This window comes from Schistocerca gregaria, chromosome 2, assembly GCF_023897955.1.
Source record: "Schistocerca gregaria isolate iqSchGreg1 chromosome 2, iqSchGreg1.2, whole genome shotgun sequence".
Lineage (NCBI taxonomy): Eukaryota > Metazoa > Arthropoda > Insecta > Orthoptera > Acrididae > Schistocerca > Schistocerca gregaria.
In genome coordinates, this window is record NC_064921.1 from 944,633,402 (window position 1) to 944,649,351 (window position 15,950).

Sequence of the window (15,950 nt, forward strand, 5' to 3'; positions counted from 1 at the left end):
ACTTAGTTTAATGACCTTTTTTGGGATACCACTAGCATTGTAGAAGGATTTATTTTACTGATTGAATTTATGAAGTCAGTTGTCGTTACTTGATACACAAATGTGGATTTTCCTTTTTTTAAAAAAAAAATAAATCATTATTTGAATTTCATTGGCTTTTAATTAAATTTTGTGCCATAGTTCTGTAAAGTTCATTAAATGTATTAGAAATCTACATTTATTTATTTTATTTATTTATTCATCCATTGATCACTTGGCACAACAGTATAGGACATGTCAGGTACACCACAGACATAATAAATACATACATGCATACACATACACACAATAAGATAGTATTAGGCAAGGATAGGGCAGGAAGTCGTGCATGGCCTTATCAAAGGAACCATCCCAGTGTTCACTTTATCCACTTGGGAAAACTATGGTCAGATGGGCTATGAATCATGATTCTTCTGAATATGAGTCCAGTATATTACCACCACCGTACCCAACTCCCTCATATATATTTTTTTTATTTGGAAAGAAAACTGTATGTACCTTGTCTTCAAGGAGCTTACATCATGCATGAGAAGGACAATCAGTGATATATCTAAACATGAAACACAAAAAAAAGCTAAAAAACATAAACCCCCCCCACAATCATTATACCCATCACAACTTTTCTTGCAAATGGTCCCCTTCTCTGCATCTGAAACAGAAAAAAACAGGAAACCAACAGCAGAAACATTCTTGTGCAAAGACACACACAGTATATATGGTAAATCAGATATCATGAAAAGTTCACAACAGTAAACAAGGGCCTAGAATTTCTGCAAGCTAACATATACATCTACAATGTGGAAACACTTCTCAACAATAAAGGTATTTGATTCTTCTCTAAAAGCTTTCTTCTTCACCAACCTCTACATATGTTGGCAGTGCATGACACCAAAGTGGCTCACACATTTTTGAGTACAAATTGTTCTTACTGTTTCTACATGGAGGGGCCCACAGCTACAGAGTGTTAAAACTATAATAACTGTTATTGTTTACAGGTCTCCCTATTTAGCTCTTGTCATCAGCACACATTTCTATATTTGTAAGGAGGATACAGTGAGTGTACACAACTTTTCAAAAATGGGCTTGCAATGAGCCCTTGTAGAGCTGTGTGACAGGATTTGAATAGTGCTTTCCCATAATGTAAAAATTTCATTTAAGGACTATTAGTTTTACCTCAAAACACTATTTTGTGACTATAAGTAACCAAAACAAGCCAATGTAGCAGCTTCTGGTGAGCATACTTTTCAAATGATTCTCAGAGCAAAGCATGCTTGACTGAGTGTCTGGTAGAGTTTGTTACATGGTCTTTTCAGTTTGTCTTTATCAACATACAGTCCTAAAAGTCTTGTACATCAAACTCTTTCTAACTCATTTCCATCCAGTATCAGTTGGAGATCTTGGTTTTGATTCATTTTTACAAATCGAATATAATTTGTTTCCTTCACATCAAGGGTCAGCCTGTTGGCAGTGAACCATGACTATATAGACTTGAGGGATTGATTGTTGTCGTGAACAGAGTTTATTTAACAGCACTTACTATTGCCCTAGGTGGATGTGAACTCCAGTGAGAACTTGGTACAGGGTTTGTACTGAAAAAATGATTAGTACTTCCGTTGATGAAAGTAGAGATAATAAGCAAAAGAGTGGTGTACCTGGCATTGAAACACAACATTCATCATTTTGTAGTTGACTTTCAGACCCCAACTGAGACCAATGTTGTGAATTAAAACATAGTGAGAATGAAGTGCAACCTGTTAATTTAGCCATGAACTGTGTGCAAGTCTACAGTGTTCCTGCACAACTGGGCTGATATAGAAATGTGGGATCAGTAGCTTGACAATATGTACAAGTATAATTCATACAATGAAAGAAGAGCCCTGTTAGCTGGCAGTGCTCTTGCCAGCTTTCAACCGTGAAGCACAAAAGGTTGTTGGTGGCAGCAAAACTATGTGACTGAAAACAATATTAGCTTGTAGAGCTGCAGTAGCACCGAGGCATTACCATAGGCAAATATATACAAAATTATGTTACATTACCAGTTGTGGCTGGCCCGCGAAACGTCCACATCACACCCACTTTAAATGTCAGGGCTCTTCTTCTGCTATATGTGCAATAAGAAGGGATCTTCAGAGCTGTTAGGTAACAGATAAAAATAGAGACAATGGACAAAGAAAGATGTTTATGAAATGGCATTATAAACAGGATTTAGTTTAGTTTTTGTGTTCACATGCTTCTGTGAATAAGTGAATTGTATCTGCATATTTTGCTGCATTGACTAGTGAGTACTAATTTATTTAGAAGTTTTTGCAAAAAATTTAGTGCATCTTCGTTGTGTGAGCTGAATTTGGAATGTAGTAAAAACCAAAAGCAGTGTAGCAGCACGATGTAGACTGCACCCCTTGGATTTGTGTTAGATTATTTGTAGTATCTTGGATTAGTGTTAGATTACTTGCAGTATTGAAGAAAATCGATTAAAATTGGAGAGGTACTCCACCTGTTGTGGACAGATGCTGGGGAATTTGAGTGATGTCCGTCAACAGCTAGAAGCTCTGTTGACCGTGGTCTACAGGCTTCAGATTGCTGCCCTAGGCTGCAGTGGCAATGGAGTACCTGAGATGAATGCATTGAAACATCTGGAGCCTATAGTGTCACCCAGGGTCTTTAATGCCACAGCACCCAGATTCACAGGATGCATCTGGTCGACACATATTTGACGACTATTGGCAAACATTGGTAGGGTTGCGAATCTCTGGGCAGAAGTCGAAAGTGGGTATCGACTTGACGGCTGCCCCTACTCTTTAAAAACAAGTTTGAGGTAGTGCTCATTGCTGAAAATAGATCTGAGACAGCATGGGACACATCACCTGGAATGGAGGCCAATCGTCCTGATTGATGTGAACAAGAATGGGAGCGGATGCTCATCATTGGGAGCTCCAGTGTTAGGTGGGTGATGGTTTCCCTTACAGAAATGGTGGGCATGCTTGGAAGGGAGGCCAATATTCACTCTATTTGCTTGCTGGAGGTCGTGTCTGAGATGTGGAGGAGGCTCTGCCAGCAGCAGTTGAGTGCACTGGATGCACCTGACTGCATATTGTGGCTTGAATAATGTGTGCTGCCTAGGTTCAGTAGCCATTCTCGGTTCCTACAAGTGGCTGGCTGATGAGGTGAAGACAGCTAGCCTTTGCTCGTGGGGTGGAAGCAGAGCTAGCACTCTGCAACATTGTTCTCAGAACCGATTAGAGTCCTCTGGTTTGGAGCTGAGTGGAGAATGAAATCAGAGATCAGACAATTCTATGATGATCTTGGATGCAGACCTCCACTATTTGGTAGAAAATTTTAGAAACCCCTTAAGAGATTAGTCATGCTTTATAGGTAGGTAGCGAGAACTAGGATAGTGAAGTACATGTGACATGCACATTTGGGTTTTTTATGATAGAAAAACCCCTACACATACCTGATAAGATGTATTGATTTCAGCCAGGGAAGAATAGTATCTCCATTAACTGAAGAAGTAAAGTTCATCATCACAGATTGGAGAAAGCTTGTTGGTGTAGTGTTAGTTAACTGCAGGAACACACATGAAAAGGTCCCAGAACTTGTCTAGTCTATGATCAGTAACAGTGCCCTCAAACTGCTTGGAGCAGAAAGCTAAATGAAACCAGATTTTAATGGCAATGAAGTTTTGAATTCCGATTGGATATATATTGGAAAAATAGGTTGAATGCCAGCAGTGGAGGCATGTTTATAGCCGAAAAAAAAAAAAAAAAATGTTAGTACTAGTAAGGTTAATACATATTCACAGTGGAAAATAATTTGGGTAAAGATAAGTGGTTGAAGATGGATCAAACACGGTCATTGGATGCTTTCATAGACCTTCTGCCACAGGAGCAATAGTGGTAGAACATTTGAGGGGAAACTTGGAGAATATTTTGTGTATAGACTGAGAGATTCAAGTGATTAGGGCAGTATACAAGGACAGGGAATCATCTGAAATTGTTCTGAATGCTTTACCCAAAAATTACTATCAGCAATTAATAAAGAGCCGACTCATGAAGGATATCTTTAATCTGGTGTGACAGACAGACCTGAATTTTGGAATCAGTTAGGTTAGAAAAGGAAATATGTGATCATCAGTGTGCTACAGTGTTAGTGAATATTGTGTAAATAGGATACAAAGAAAGGTAGGAAGATCCTACTGCTTGGCAAGAGTGACAAGAAACAGATTTCTGATTACCTGGGTGATCAGCATTAAAATTTTATTCAACAGCTGTGTTAGAAAGCTGCTACGAAAGTAATAAGAGTTCACTGCAAATTTAAAAGTAGCCAAAGCCTCACAGACAAACAAAAACGGAATGAAGCCAAAATTAACTAAGGAGAGCCAAACCAACTTGACAGGAAACCCTGAGAAGACTTGGTTTTAGGTTAAACCAGTAAACGAATTGATGCCATCTGTCCAGACACTGTGATCGTAATGGCATTAAGATGGAGGATGGCACAGTGAAGGCCAAAATACTAAATGTCTTTTGGGAAAACAGTTCTCTGAGGAAGATTCCACTATAACTCCTTCTCTAATTGTTCCACGAATTTCAGGTTGACAAATGTCAGAAATGTGACCATGGGATAGCTAAATAATTGAAATAACTCAAAAGAGGAAATGCCACTAGACTTGATGGGATACCAATATGATTCTGCATAGACTAAGTGCCACAACTTGCTCCTTTCCCAGCTGTGATGTACCACAGGTCACTAGGGGAGGAAAGCATTCTTAATGGCTGAATAAAAGTGTGTGCTGTTACTGTTTTCAAGGAGGGTCATCAGACAGATGCACAAAACTATAAGTTTATATCTCTGATGTCGGTCTGTTGTAGAATTTTGGAACATTTTTTACACTCAAGTATTATGACTGTCCTGGAGAATGAAAATCTCCTCTGTAGGAATAAACAAGGGTTCTGAAGAGAATGTTCATGTGAAACCCTGCTCACTTTGTTCATCTTCAATACCCAGAAAGCAATAGGTACCAGCACTTAAGCCGATGTCATATTGCTTGATTTCCAGAAGGCATCATTCAACGCAGTCCCACACTGCTGCCTAATGAATTAAATCCAGGTATACAAAATATCAGACCAGTTGTGTGATTGGACTGTAGAGTTTCTAACAAACAGAGCATAGTGTGACATGCTCAATGGAGGGAAATCTTCAGACATAAAAGTGACTTTGGGCATATCCCAAAGGAGTGTTAAAGGATCAGTTTTTTCTTTCACAATATATAAAAATGATGTAGCGGAGAACATTGTACATTCTGTGAGTCTTTTCACAGATTATGCTGTTGTATGCAGAGAAGTCATAATGCTATAAAATTGTAGCAAAATGCAGGAACATTGTAGAAGATTGATACTTGGTGCAGGGAGTGGCAATTGACCCAGAACATAAATGAATACACTCTTAGACAAAAAAAAGTGACACACCATGAAGGAATTATTAGCATGGGCCAGAAATTAGTAAGTGTGATCTACATATACAGACAAACAAATGATTACAATTGCAGAAAATTTGGTTGATTTATTCCAGAAAAAGAATGTCACAAATTGAACAAATCAGTAACACAGTGATCCACCTGTGGCCCTTATGCAAGCAGTTATTCAGCTTCGCATTGATTTATAAGTTGTTGGACATCCTTCTGAGGGATATCGTGCCAAATTCTGTGCTACTTATGCATTGGTTTGTCCAGATCCAGAACTGCTTGGAGGGCCCTGCACATAGTGCTCAAAATGTTACCAATTAGGGGATAGAAGTTCGGCACCCCTCTTGATGCTATTGGAAAGTATCAGGCTATGTGCTGGTACCTTGTTTCACCCTCTCCCTTCTTTTTATCCATAACTACAGCAGGTAGATTGTAAAAGCACTCATCACAGTTATCTACACAACACAGACACACTCAACACTTCATAATAGGTTGTGGAAAGACAATGATAAACCACATCCACTATGGCATAATTTAGAACAGCTATGCAGGATTTCTGCATCTACACCTCTATACTCTTTCCCTGAGAGTGGGACAACTTTGACTTTAGCTTGTAACTTGCATTCATAACACCTCCATAGTGGCAATGTTTGGTTTGATGAACTGTTTCTTATAAGTCTGTTTACTAAATACCTACTACTTTTTTCAAAATGCAGTTGAAATGCTTTTTGCAAAGTTTTTGTTAGTGGTTAAGGAGTCTATCAATAATTTTCTTTAAAGTGGAGCTGTGACAGTTAATAAATACATACTTTGATGAATAAAAATATTGATTGCAGATGAAAACTGTGAGTGTGGCTCTTGTACTCTGCCTTAATGTGGGTGTCGATCCACCGGACGTAGTAAAGACACAACCATGTGCCCGTCTTGAATGCTGGATAGGTAAGTAATGATTGAGCTCAAATCTATTACATTCTGTTTTTACTGAATACAAGTTTCATGTATGACAATTAGTAAGTGACTGCTGAAAAAAACTGTATGCTTGAATTAAACAGTGAGAAGTCCAGTTTGAAATATCAACAATATTGTGATTAGGACCCATTGCTACTCGTCATAGAGGTGATACATGGAGCTGCAGACGAAAAAACATTTACACTTTGAGCGTCTGGCGAAATCCTTCTTCAGAAAGGGAAACATGCACATATTCACACAAAAAAGCACATCTCACACACACATGGCACTTGTCTTTGGTGCATCTGGCCAGAATGCAACTGTGCCATGTTGAACTGAAGCAGCAATCTGGAGTGGGGTGTGGGGTAGCATGAGGAAGGGATAGCAAGGTACAGATTGGGGGGGGGAGACAGAAGTCAGTGCAGCCTGGCAGAGTGTATAGGGGCCGGATGGTGACAGGATGAGGCTGTCAGGTGCAGTGTCAGCAGGCTATAGTGAGGGAGAGAGATGAGTGGGAGGAATGGATAAATGGAAGGAGAGGAGCAGAGAAGGGGAAAAGACCAGTGTGTGCATTGGCAGAGAGCATTGTCCAATGAGGATGATGGGACTGAATAGGCAAGAGGTGATATGACAGTGGGGGGGGGGGGGGGGGGATGGAAAAGTTGGGTGGCTAGTGTAGGGGTAGTATATTACCATTGGTTGAGGCCAGGATGATTTCGGGAGTGGAGAATGTTTTGTGATAAGTCCCACTTGCTTGGTTTAGAAATGCTGGTGGTGGAGGGGAGGATCCAGATGGTAAACAGATGGCTGGTAGTCACACCAATATAAAAAGCTGGGCAATGTTTGCAATAAAGCTGTATATGACATTGTTGCTTTCACAGGTGGCTGAGCCTCTGGTGGGGTATGATAAACCTGTGATAAGACTGGAATAGGAAATGCTGGGTGGGTGGGTTTGGCAGGTCTTATACTTGGATCTTCCACAGGGATATGATCCCTGTGGCCAAGGTGGGGTTGGGAGTGGCATAGGGATGGACTATGATGATGTGGCATTTGTGTGGGCAATGAACACCACTTTAGGATGGGTGGGAAGGATCTTGGGTAAGATGTCCCTCATTTTAGGACATTATAATAGATAGTAATCTTGGTGGGTTTAATGAGGACAGAGGTGTGGATGGAATCATCAGAGAGGAAGGTGGCATGCTGTGTTGCGGAGAATCTGGTGGGGATGGGAGAGGAGTGGTGGTGTTGGGGTTGTGAAGGAATGAGGACAGGGTGTTTGTTCGACTCCAGATAATGAAGATATCTCCAATGAACCTGAACCATAAGCAGGTTGACATACAAGGGTGCTATGCAAGTGGCCATGGCTGTACCGCAGATTTGTTATCTGTGTGTGTGTGTGTGTGTGCGTGTGTGCGTGTGTGTGCGTGTGTGCGTGTGTTTGTGCGTGCGTGCGTGCGTGCGTGCGTGCGCGCGTTTCACTTTTGAAGAAGGCTTTGAGTGAGAGCTCATGCAACAGTCTTTTCGTTTTATTTATCTGCTACTGAGTGAGCAGCAATCTATCCTATTCATAATATTTTTGTATCATTGAATTATGTTTTTAACAAACCTTTGTAGAAATATTTGTTGAAAAGCAACACACAAAAGACAATGTTGCTGAACAATAGAGATAGAGAGAGAGAGAGAGGTATGTATTTTGCATGTGTCTCACATTTTCAGATTATTAGCTGTATAGCAAATGAGTAAGCTGTAGGATTAGTAGTGTTGATAAATCAGGCACCGGTTATGGAAATAAACATATGCAGTGTAATGTGAGCTAAATAATATATTATTCAAAAAAGAAAAGAGAAACTGTGTAGAATTTTTCACTAGATGATGGCTCAACATCTGATACAGCAAATTGGAGAGTAAGACTTTAGGTATTATTAGTAGTTGTCACTTACAACTTTTGGGAGCACTTGCAATATGTCATTCCTCCAGCTATGATAATGTTACTTCAATGATTGAGCTGTGTTCCGAGAGTATTTGTTTGCAGTTCAGAGCAGTTCTGGGGGTAAAACATTGCTAGAAGACCACAGAGAATTAAATGTCACAGTACAAGTACTTTAAAACATATGTAGCTGTGGTAAAACTCATTGTTGCTATTTTGAATGTGATGAATACCTCCAAAACAGCATGCATTTGTCATCTGCTTGGGAAAAAGAATTATCTATGTATTTATGAATCGCTTTAGGGAAACAGAAATTTACCACATAAAATCACTTGTGAGTGATGCAGATTAGAGTATGGCTGTCCCTCGTGAGCACCGTAATTACACTACCACACAAACAGTTGAGGTTACACTCATCTGGTATGAGACGTTCCCAGGGAGGGGGAGTCCACTGGGGTCCAAACCACACAATAACCCTGAGTTCGGTGTGGGGTGGCAGTGGGTTGGGAGGACTGCTGTGGCCTGTTTTGGGGTTGTGAACCACTGAGGGCTACGGCGAGATGAAGCCTCTCCATCGTTTTTAGGTCCTGGTTTAATACACAATGGCTCTCCCTACAGAAGGGAGAAAATGCTTCTCATCAAAAAACACTTTTCTTTACCATATCTTTAACAAAAGTTGAGAACACAACAACACTGAGAAGTAGCTTATGATTCAATGAACTGAAACATTCTGTATTGTATGCCACTTAGTTTTAGTTGCTATTGTTATTGCTGTTGTTATGAAAATCAACAAGATTTAGGACAAACATAAATATTCTGAGGTAGAAAGTTGTGAGAAGTTGAAACTGACCATTGTGATAACCACGTTAAAAAAAATTACAAGATGAATCCAAATTCCACTGTCAAAATTTCAGATGTTTTTCAGGGATATTTCCTGAGTAATTTGACACAAGGGACCCATGGTTTTCAGTAGCTCATTATAGAGTATGTGGCATTTTGTTTGATTTCTTACCCCCACTTATCTTTTTATCTCTTTTGAACTGAAAATTTCTGCACAACTGCCTAATGACAACTTGTTTGGAAACAAACTTCTTATATCCACTTGCAGAACTTGCTTTTGACAATAGTAATGCACACTCTTTTTCTCTTTGTCCTCAGTGTTCATGATTCAGTCTCCGGTTTGTTTGTTTTAAACGTTTATTTGTATGCTAATGGTGTAACACAGCACTGTGGATAGATTTACTGTTGGTGAGTTGTCCATTATACATCTTATATTTGGATTCATTGAGGGCAATGGAAGGCCAGCTCAATAATGCTATGCATGGATGCACCCTATGCAGTGCACTAATTTTGCATATATCTGAAGGTTATTGAACTACTCTCTGTTTTGTATTCTTTGTTTTGGTTATTGTGTAATAGAGGCTTTGTCACCATTGTAAGATATTTTCACAGAAACAAAGGTAACAGAAAAAAAATGTTCTATTACTTTGTAATGAGCCATTGACGACAATGAGTCTCTTGTTCCAAAGTAATCAGGAACTACTCATGAATGCTCTGATAAATGTTATACTGGAGTTAAGATTCCCCCAGTGGACATTAGCCAAGAATTCATTATGTGGATTCCAGATTATTAATGCCCTCAGTGGCTACAATAATTCCAGGGAAATTCATGTAGTATGAGACCAACTGTGAATGTGACCACTACTAGATATGAATTAAAAAGAAGTATCCACCTGAGAGTAGGAAAAAAATTGATAGGAAGGAAACCCCGAAATATGAAATACACGCTTTATTATGCAACCAATGAGCCTCAAATGAATACAATAACAGGTTGCACTGATCAGCAGCCACAACAACACTGATAAAAGAAGCAGCAGAACAAACATCAAGTATGAAAAAATGAATTGTGATGGGATGTAGTCTGTCAGGAAGCATTACAGAGAAAAACTGAAGCTTAGAATGGATGGAACTCAACTCATTGACAGTACAAACAAAATCAGCATCCAAAAATATTTGTGGTAACGAATAAACTTTGGCACTCATAAGTAAAGAGAAAAGTGAAGTTCACAAATTCAGCATATGCAGCTACCTCAAATGTCTAAACATTACTCAAATGTTACACATTGACTCTGTTATTTATGGACATAAGAGAAGTCTCAATAGCAGTGGACAAAATTACCAACAGTTAGCAAATTATTTCCATTGATTGCAACAGTTCCAAAAAGAAGATAATTGATTCAGAACTACCTAATAAGAATGAAATCAGGAGAAGAATAATTTGAATCAAGAACCATATGGCATTGGGTAAAGACTTCATAGTTACAGAGGTACTCAGGTGTGTAAGAAAGCACTTCATAAGCTATCTACTTTGACTGACAGCTTTCATTGGTATTTCATTCGTGGCGTGAAGTACTTGACACCTGTCTCGCACCTGGTTACAGTTCAGATTACAAAATCAGCTGGCTTCTTTTTAAGATGCTCTGAACATTTATGAGAGATTCATTTTTGGATTTGGGTTTGGTTAACATTCAACAAGTGTGAGACCGATTTTGTTCACTGTCTGGTACTTAACCCTCAAGTACTTTATCTTCCAGATAGCTGTTGAGTTTTGTATGACTTTAATTGGTGATGATCCAGTACCATAAGATGCACCTTTGTGAATTACTTCTTTAAAATAAAATGGGACCTTAATTAAATTCAACTGCCAGTTTCCTCACTGTTGAAAATGAGAAAGCAGCCTTGTCGTGAATATTCAGAAACTTAAGTTCAGTTTCCATGGATGCTAAGTTGTCCAAGGTTGGCTAGGTGTTTTATGTGAACAAAACACATACAACAGAAGTTCTTTTAAAAAGCTGTATGAGCAAAACTATTCTTCATATGAAGTTGACATTTGATACATGGAAAATCTCGAGTGCCTATTGTGAGCAGATTGTATCAAAGCATCTTCCACAACTCCAGTTACATAGATTTCTTATAGAACACTTTTTCAAGGCGATAAGAGCTAATGGATCTATTTAACATTAATATAAAGGAAATTCAGGCAATAATCAAGTGTATGAAGTGTAAGAATTCATGTTCTTATCATCATATACTGCTCAAAAGAATTAGGGAAATGTGACTTTAGGTGTCTGCCATACTCTACTGAGGAATAATTGAGGACTGGGTGTGTTACCAAGTTATACTTTTGCCTTTTACAAATTAAGTTCATTACAAAACATTATTACATCATTGTTCACTTACGTAACAAGTACTGAACTGCCCAACAAGTGTACAAAAACAAGGTGGAAACAATTTTTCACCCCTCATTCTTGATGATTTTCATTGGACTCTGAGAGCTTCAATAACATGTATGCCTTCCTTGGGAATTTATGAATGCCTGACTGGTACCTGGCGTACTCTGTGCAAGTCTACAGAGGTCACCCTGTGTTATCCATTTCCATTCTTCAATGAGAGCCTTGAGAATTTTTGAAGAGTCTGTGGTGGAATAGGAAAACCATGAACATGTCTCTGTCAAGCATGTCTCACACATGCTTGATGAGGTTTAGATCAGAACTCACTGCCGGCCTGCCATTACTTCAATGTCCAGATTTTGCAAGACATCGCTGGCGATGTGCGTAACATGGGCCCTGGGGTTATTGTGGATGAGAAGAAATTCAGGGCCACTACCATATGCAACAGCCACAACATTGTCCAGCAGGATATGTTCAATGTATTGCCTGACAGTAAGGCGATTATGGGCAACAACAAGATCCGTATGGCTGCCAACACTGATGCCTCCTCTCACCATCACACAACCTTGGCTGAATCTGGCAATTTCCTGGACACCATTTGACATGTAACACTCGCCAAGGTGTCTTCTCACACGGACATGGCCATCACCTTGCATCAGAGGAAATGTGGAATGTCTTTGAATAACACGTTTCACCAGTGACAAAGTTGCCACTTGATGTGTGAATGACAGAACTGAATGCAAATTGCAGGTTGTTGACATGTCAAGTGAGGCACTCGGACATGATTTATGGGTCATACGGTCCTTTCTCATAACCTGTTCTGTACAGTCTGGTTGGATGCAGCAACTCCAGTGGCCTCTCAGAGATCATCTTGCAGTGCTCTGATGGTAACTATACAGTGCTGCAATGCACAGATGGCCAGATATGGGTCTTCACAAGTGGTTGTAATACATCCTTGACCTTATCCAACTCACCTTGTGTACTGACTTGTCTCCCTTAGTGTGTTAGCAACCTATGGATGACAGATGGAGAGATGCTCACATCTGGAGCAACACAATGGATAGTCCATACTTCGTGGATCAGACTGCCCTGCAACTTGCACTGCATTAAGAAGCCGCATTGCATGTGCTTGACTGAACACAGTGAGTACAAATGACAACTGTCTCCTGTGTACCTCATTACAGAACAAAGGGACACCAGTACACAGTTTCTTTTGAGGGATCAATGATACTGTAATGCATAAAACAGACAATAGATGGCGAATTACTTTATTTGTTGCATACATTGAAAGTGCACCTCTCTTGCTATGCAGCAAGACTACAGGTACTGTCTGTATCAAAATAGAGTTTACATACTGGATGTTGATAGACTTGTTCCCTAATTATTTTTGAGCAGTGTATTTGTTCAGCTCATGTTAGTGGTGTACTTAAGTTATTTGTGTGTCATAATTTTTCATCAGTGTTTGCCCAGATAAACTTCTCCAGAAAAAAAAAGAAAAAAAAACCTTGTTACCCACAGGCACACAGCATTGAAAAGGCCACTTGTAATGGAGGAATTGTCTGTTTCTGTGAGCACAGTGGTTGGACATATTCACATTTCTATTTTAGGAATGGCTGTTCAGTTGACCAGACACTATTTCTCGTACAAGAAGGTATTGATCAAACACAGAAACAGTCAAGTATCTTCTGTTATGATATAAAGGGTTTTGAATATGGTGACTTTAGTATGTTGCAAAATAAATTAAAACATCATGAAATTAGAGGGAAGGTATTCAGTTTCTTTCAGATGTATCAGGGTGCTTTGGCATATTTCTTTACAAAGTGTTTTATTAGTGTTTCGCAGTTAACAACGTTACTTTGTACAATAACAGAATTATGAAAAGGATAGTTACTATACACCATATAGCTGAGGTGCATATAGACACAGCACTGTCATGCAACTCACACCCACATGACCATATTCCCTTGGTTGCCAAAGCCTTGGCAACTAGAGAAGGTGGTCGTTTGCTGTTGTTATGTGAGACTTATAGGCAGCTTATCAGCTGTTCTTGTGAAGATCTCATACTTTATACACAAAATAAAAGCAGCACCAAAAGGAAATTATTATTAAGTATGGAATTTCACAAGTGGATAGCTGTTGGTGATTGCCAGTTTTGTGTATATAGTGGTCATTTCTGCATAACTTAATACTTTTTGTGGTGTAACCAACATTTAATATCCCACCAGGTAACTTGCCACTCTTTGGTGGATTTGTGCTTGGCTACCATGGGGCCCCAGCCTTTGCAGCATTTTCCCCTTCCATGCTGCGTATCTTTCCTCTTGCTCTTCTTTTCTCCCTCCCTTTGGGAACTTGTCTGGGATATTGTTGGGAATGTTCAGCATTCTGTCGCTGATGTGTGAATGGTCTCACCTTTGTTTTTCGCTCCCTTTTCCTTTCTTTGTTTCCCTTCTCCTCTTGTTCCTCCGCTTCGGTGTTTGAGGATTCTCTTTTTTCTTCTTTCTCTCTGTGCGCTCCTGAAGGCCGATTCATATCTGACGCATGACAGGTGACTGGGTAACGCGTAATTCCTAGCTGTGGGTCGACAGGTAGGGTTCGCATGTACCCCCTGGTACAGGCCAGGCCCAGGGAGAGGTGATTGCCTGAGCTGTAACATTCCCAAATTGCCGATTGGTCCCCCTGTCAGGTCTTCGGTAAGTGTACTGAGGTGTGAACAGTCACCTAAGGCGGGTGTACCCCCTTTGTAAAGGGGCCCCCAGTTGGAAGGAGCACGCCAATGGAGATGCTGGCAATTATGGGGGATTTCATCATAATGAGTCGGTCATCTTCCCACTCAAGGTCTACAAAATTTAAACATAATGAGGCTATTGATTCGAAGTCTCTTCCCACTGCCCTACGGTTCCTTTTCGTCTCACATACTGTAGATGGTCAGTCCTTCACCACAGTCAATCTGTTAATTATACAGAAAGGTGTTGATGCAATTGCTGGCCCTCTGAAATCCTGCTCTCATTTACGGAATGGACATCGCTTTTGGAGACAGATTCTTATTCTCGAACACAACTACTACTTACTGCCTTGCTTTTCCATGGCTACCCTGTTCGTGTCGAGGCCCACAGAACTTTGAATTTTTCCCGCAGTGTAATTTACACCAGGCTGCTTGACAGTCTAATTGAATCTGAAATACAATCTTACCTCTCTGATCAGGGTGTCATTGCCATCCATCGTGTAATGAAAAAGGTGGATTCTCCTTAGTGCCCACCCGCACTCTTTTCCTCATCTTTGATTGGGTGGTGTTGCCGTCCAAGCTCAAAGCGGGCTATGAAATTATCACAGTTTTGCCATACATTCCGAACTTGCTGTGCTGCTACCAGTGTCATCGTTGTAACCACACTTACATAACTTAACATATTGTCGACACCCAGCCAAATGTATAACCTGTTACAGGGATGCACATGAGGGTGATTGTCCGCCTCCTTCTCCCGACTGTATCAACTGCAATGGCGGCCATGCCACCTCCTCTTGGGATTGTCCCATGTATCTAGATGAGCAGGCTGTCCAAGAGATTCGGGTAAAGGAAAAAGTGCCTTACCCAGTAGCTCGGAAGTTACTGGCTAGTTGCAAACCCTGTGTTCTGTCTGGCACCTATAGCTCTGTTCTTGTTACCCCTCACTCCATAAAGGACATGACCACTCAGACATGTGACCTCAAATTTGGCTCTGAGGTTGTGAAATTTCCCAGTGTCGAGGTAGCATCACCATCCTCCTGTCCCGTTGTGCAACAAACCATGAAACTCTCACCTCAAGGGGCGAAGCCACCAACTACACAACCACTAGGCAGGGTAGGGCAGGAGGAGCATTCCTGTAAAGACTTCCTCCATCCCTCCAGCCAAACAATGCCCAAGTCTTCCTCTACCAGGAAAGGCTCGAAGTAGTCTGTTAAAGGTACAGTCTTCACCTTCACCAACTCAAAGATCCTGTTCGACAGTGTCACCACATGGTATCTTAGCCCGGCTGATCTCTGTCTCGCCAGTGCGCACCACCAACCGTTTTTCAGTGCTGAACTTTACAGACCAATCACACAAGCAAGCTGATGATTGTGTGAACCCCTTGGAGCAGGATCCTCCTGCTCCTGTGCCCTGTAGTGGTGAATCTACACGAGCTGTCACTCGGCGGCCCCTGAGTTGACACCCTTCCATTTCTTCCTCCTCACGACTGTCCTCCAATGGAATCTTCACAGCCTTTGGTCCTACAATGTGGATTTATGGCTGCTTTTAGCATCGCAGCATCCCATTGTACTTTCCCTTCAGGAAACAAAACTGCACCCTCACAACTGCTTTGAGTTTTCACAG

The 15,950-nt window shown here is 40.5% G+C and overlaps 1 protein-coding gene across 2 annotated transcripts in view; it reads left to right on the forward strand.

Moving 5' to 3' along the window:
• Positions 1–15,950, forward strand: part of LOC126335398 (regulatory-associated protein of mTOR) — a 275,566-nt gene that overhangs the window by 17,331 nt on the left and 242,285 nt on the right. For both annotated transcript variants that reach the window (XM_049998641.1, XM_049998642.1), the window contains exon 2: positions 6,337–6,439. In XM_049998641.1, the coding sequence (XP_049854598.1) occupies positions 6,337–6,439 (103 nt within the window). The remainder of the gene's footprint in view (positions 1–6,336; positions 6,440–15,950) is intronic.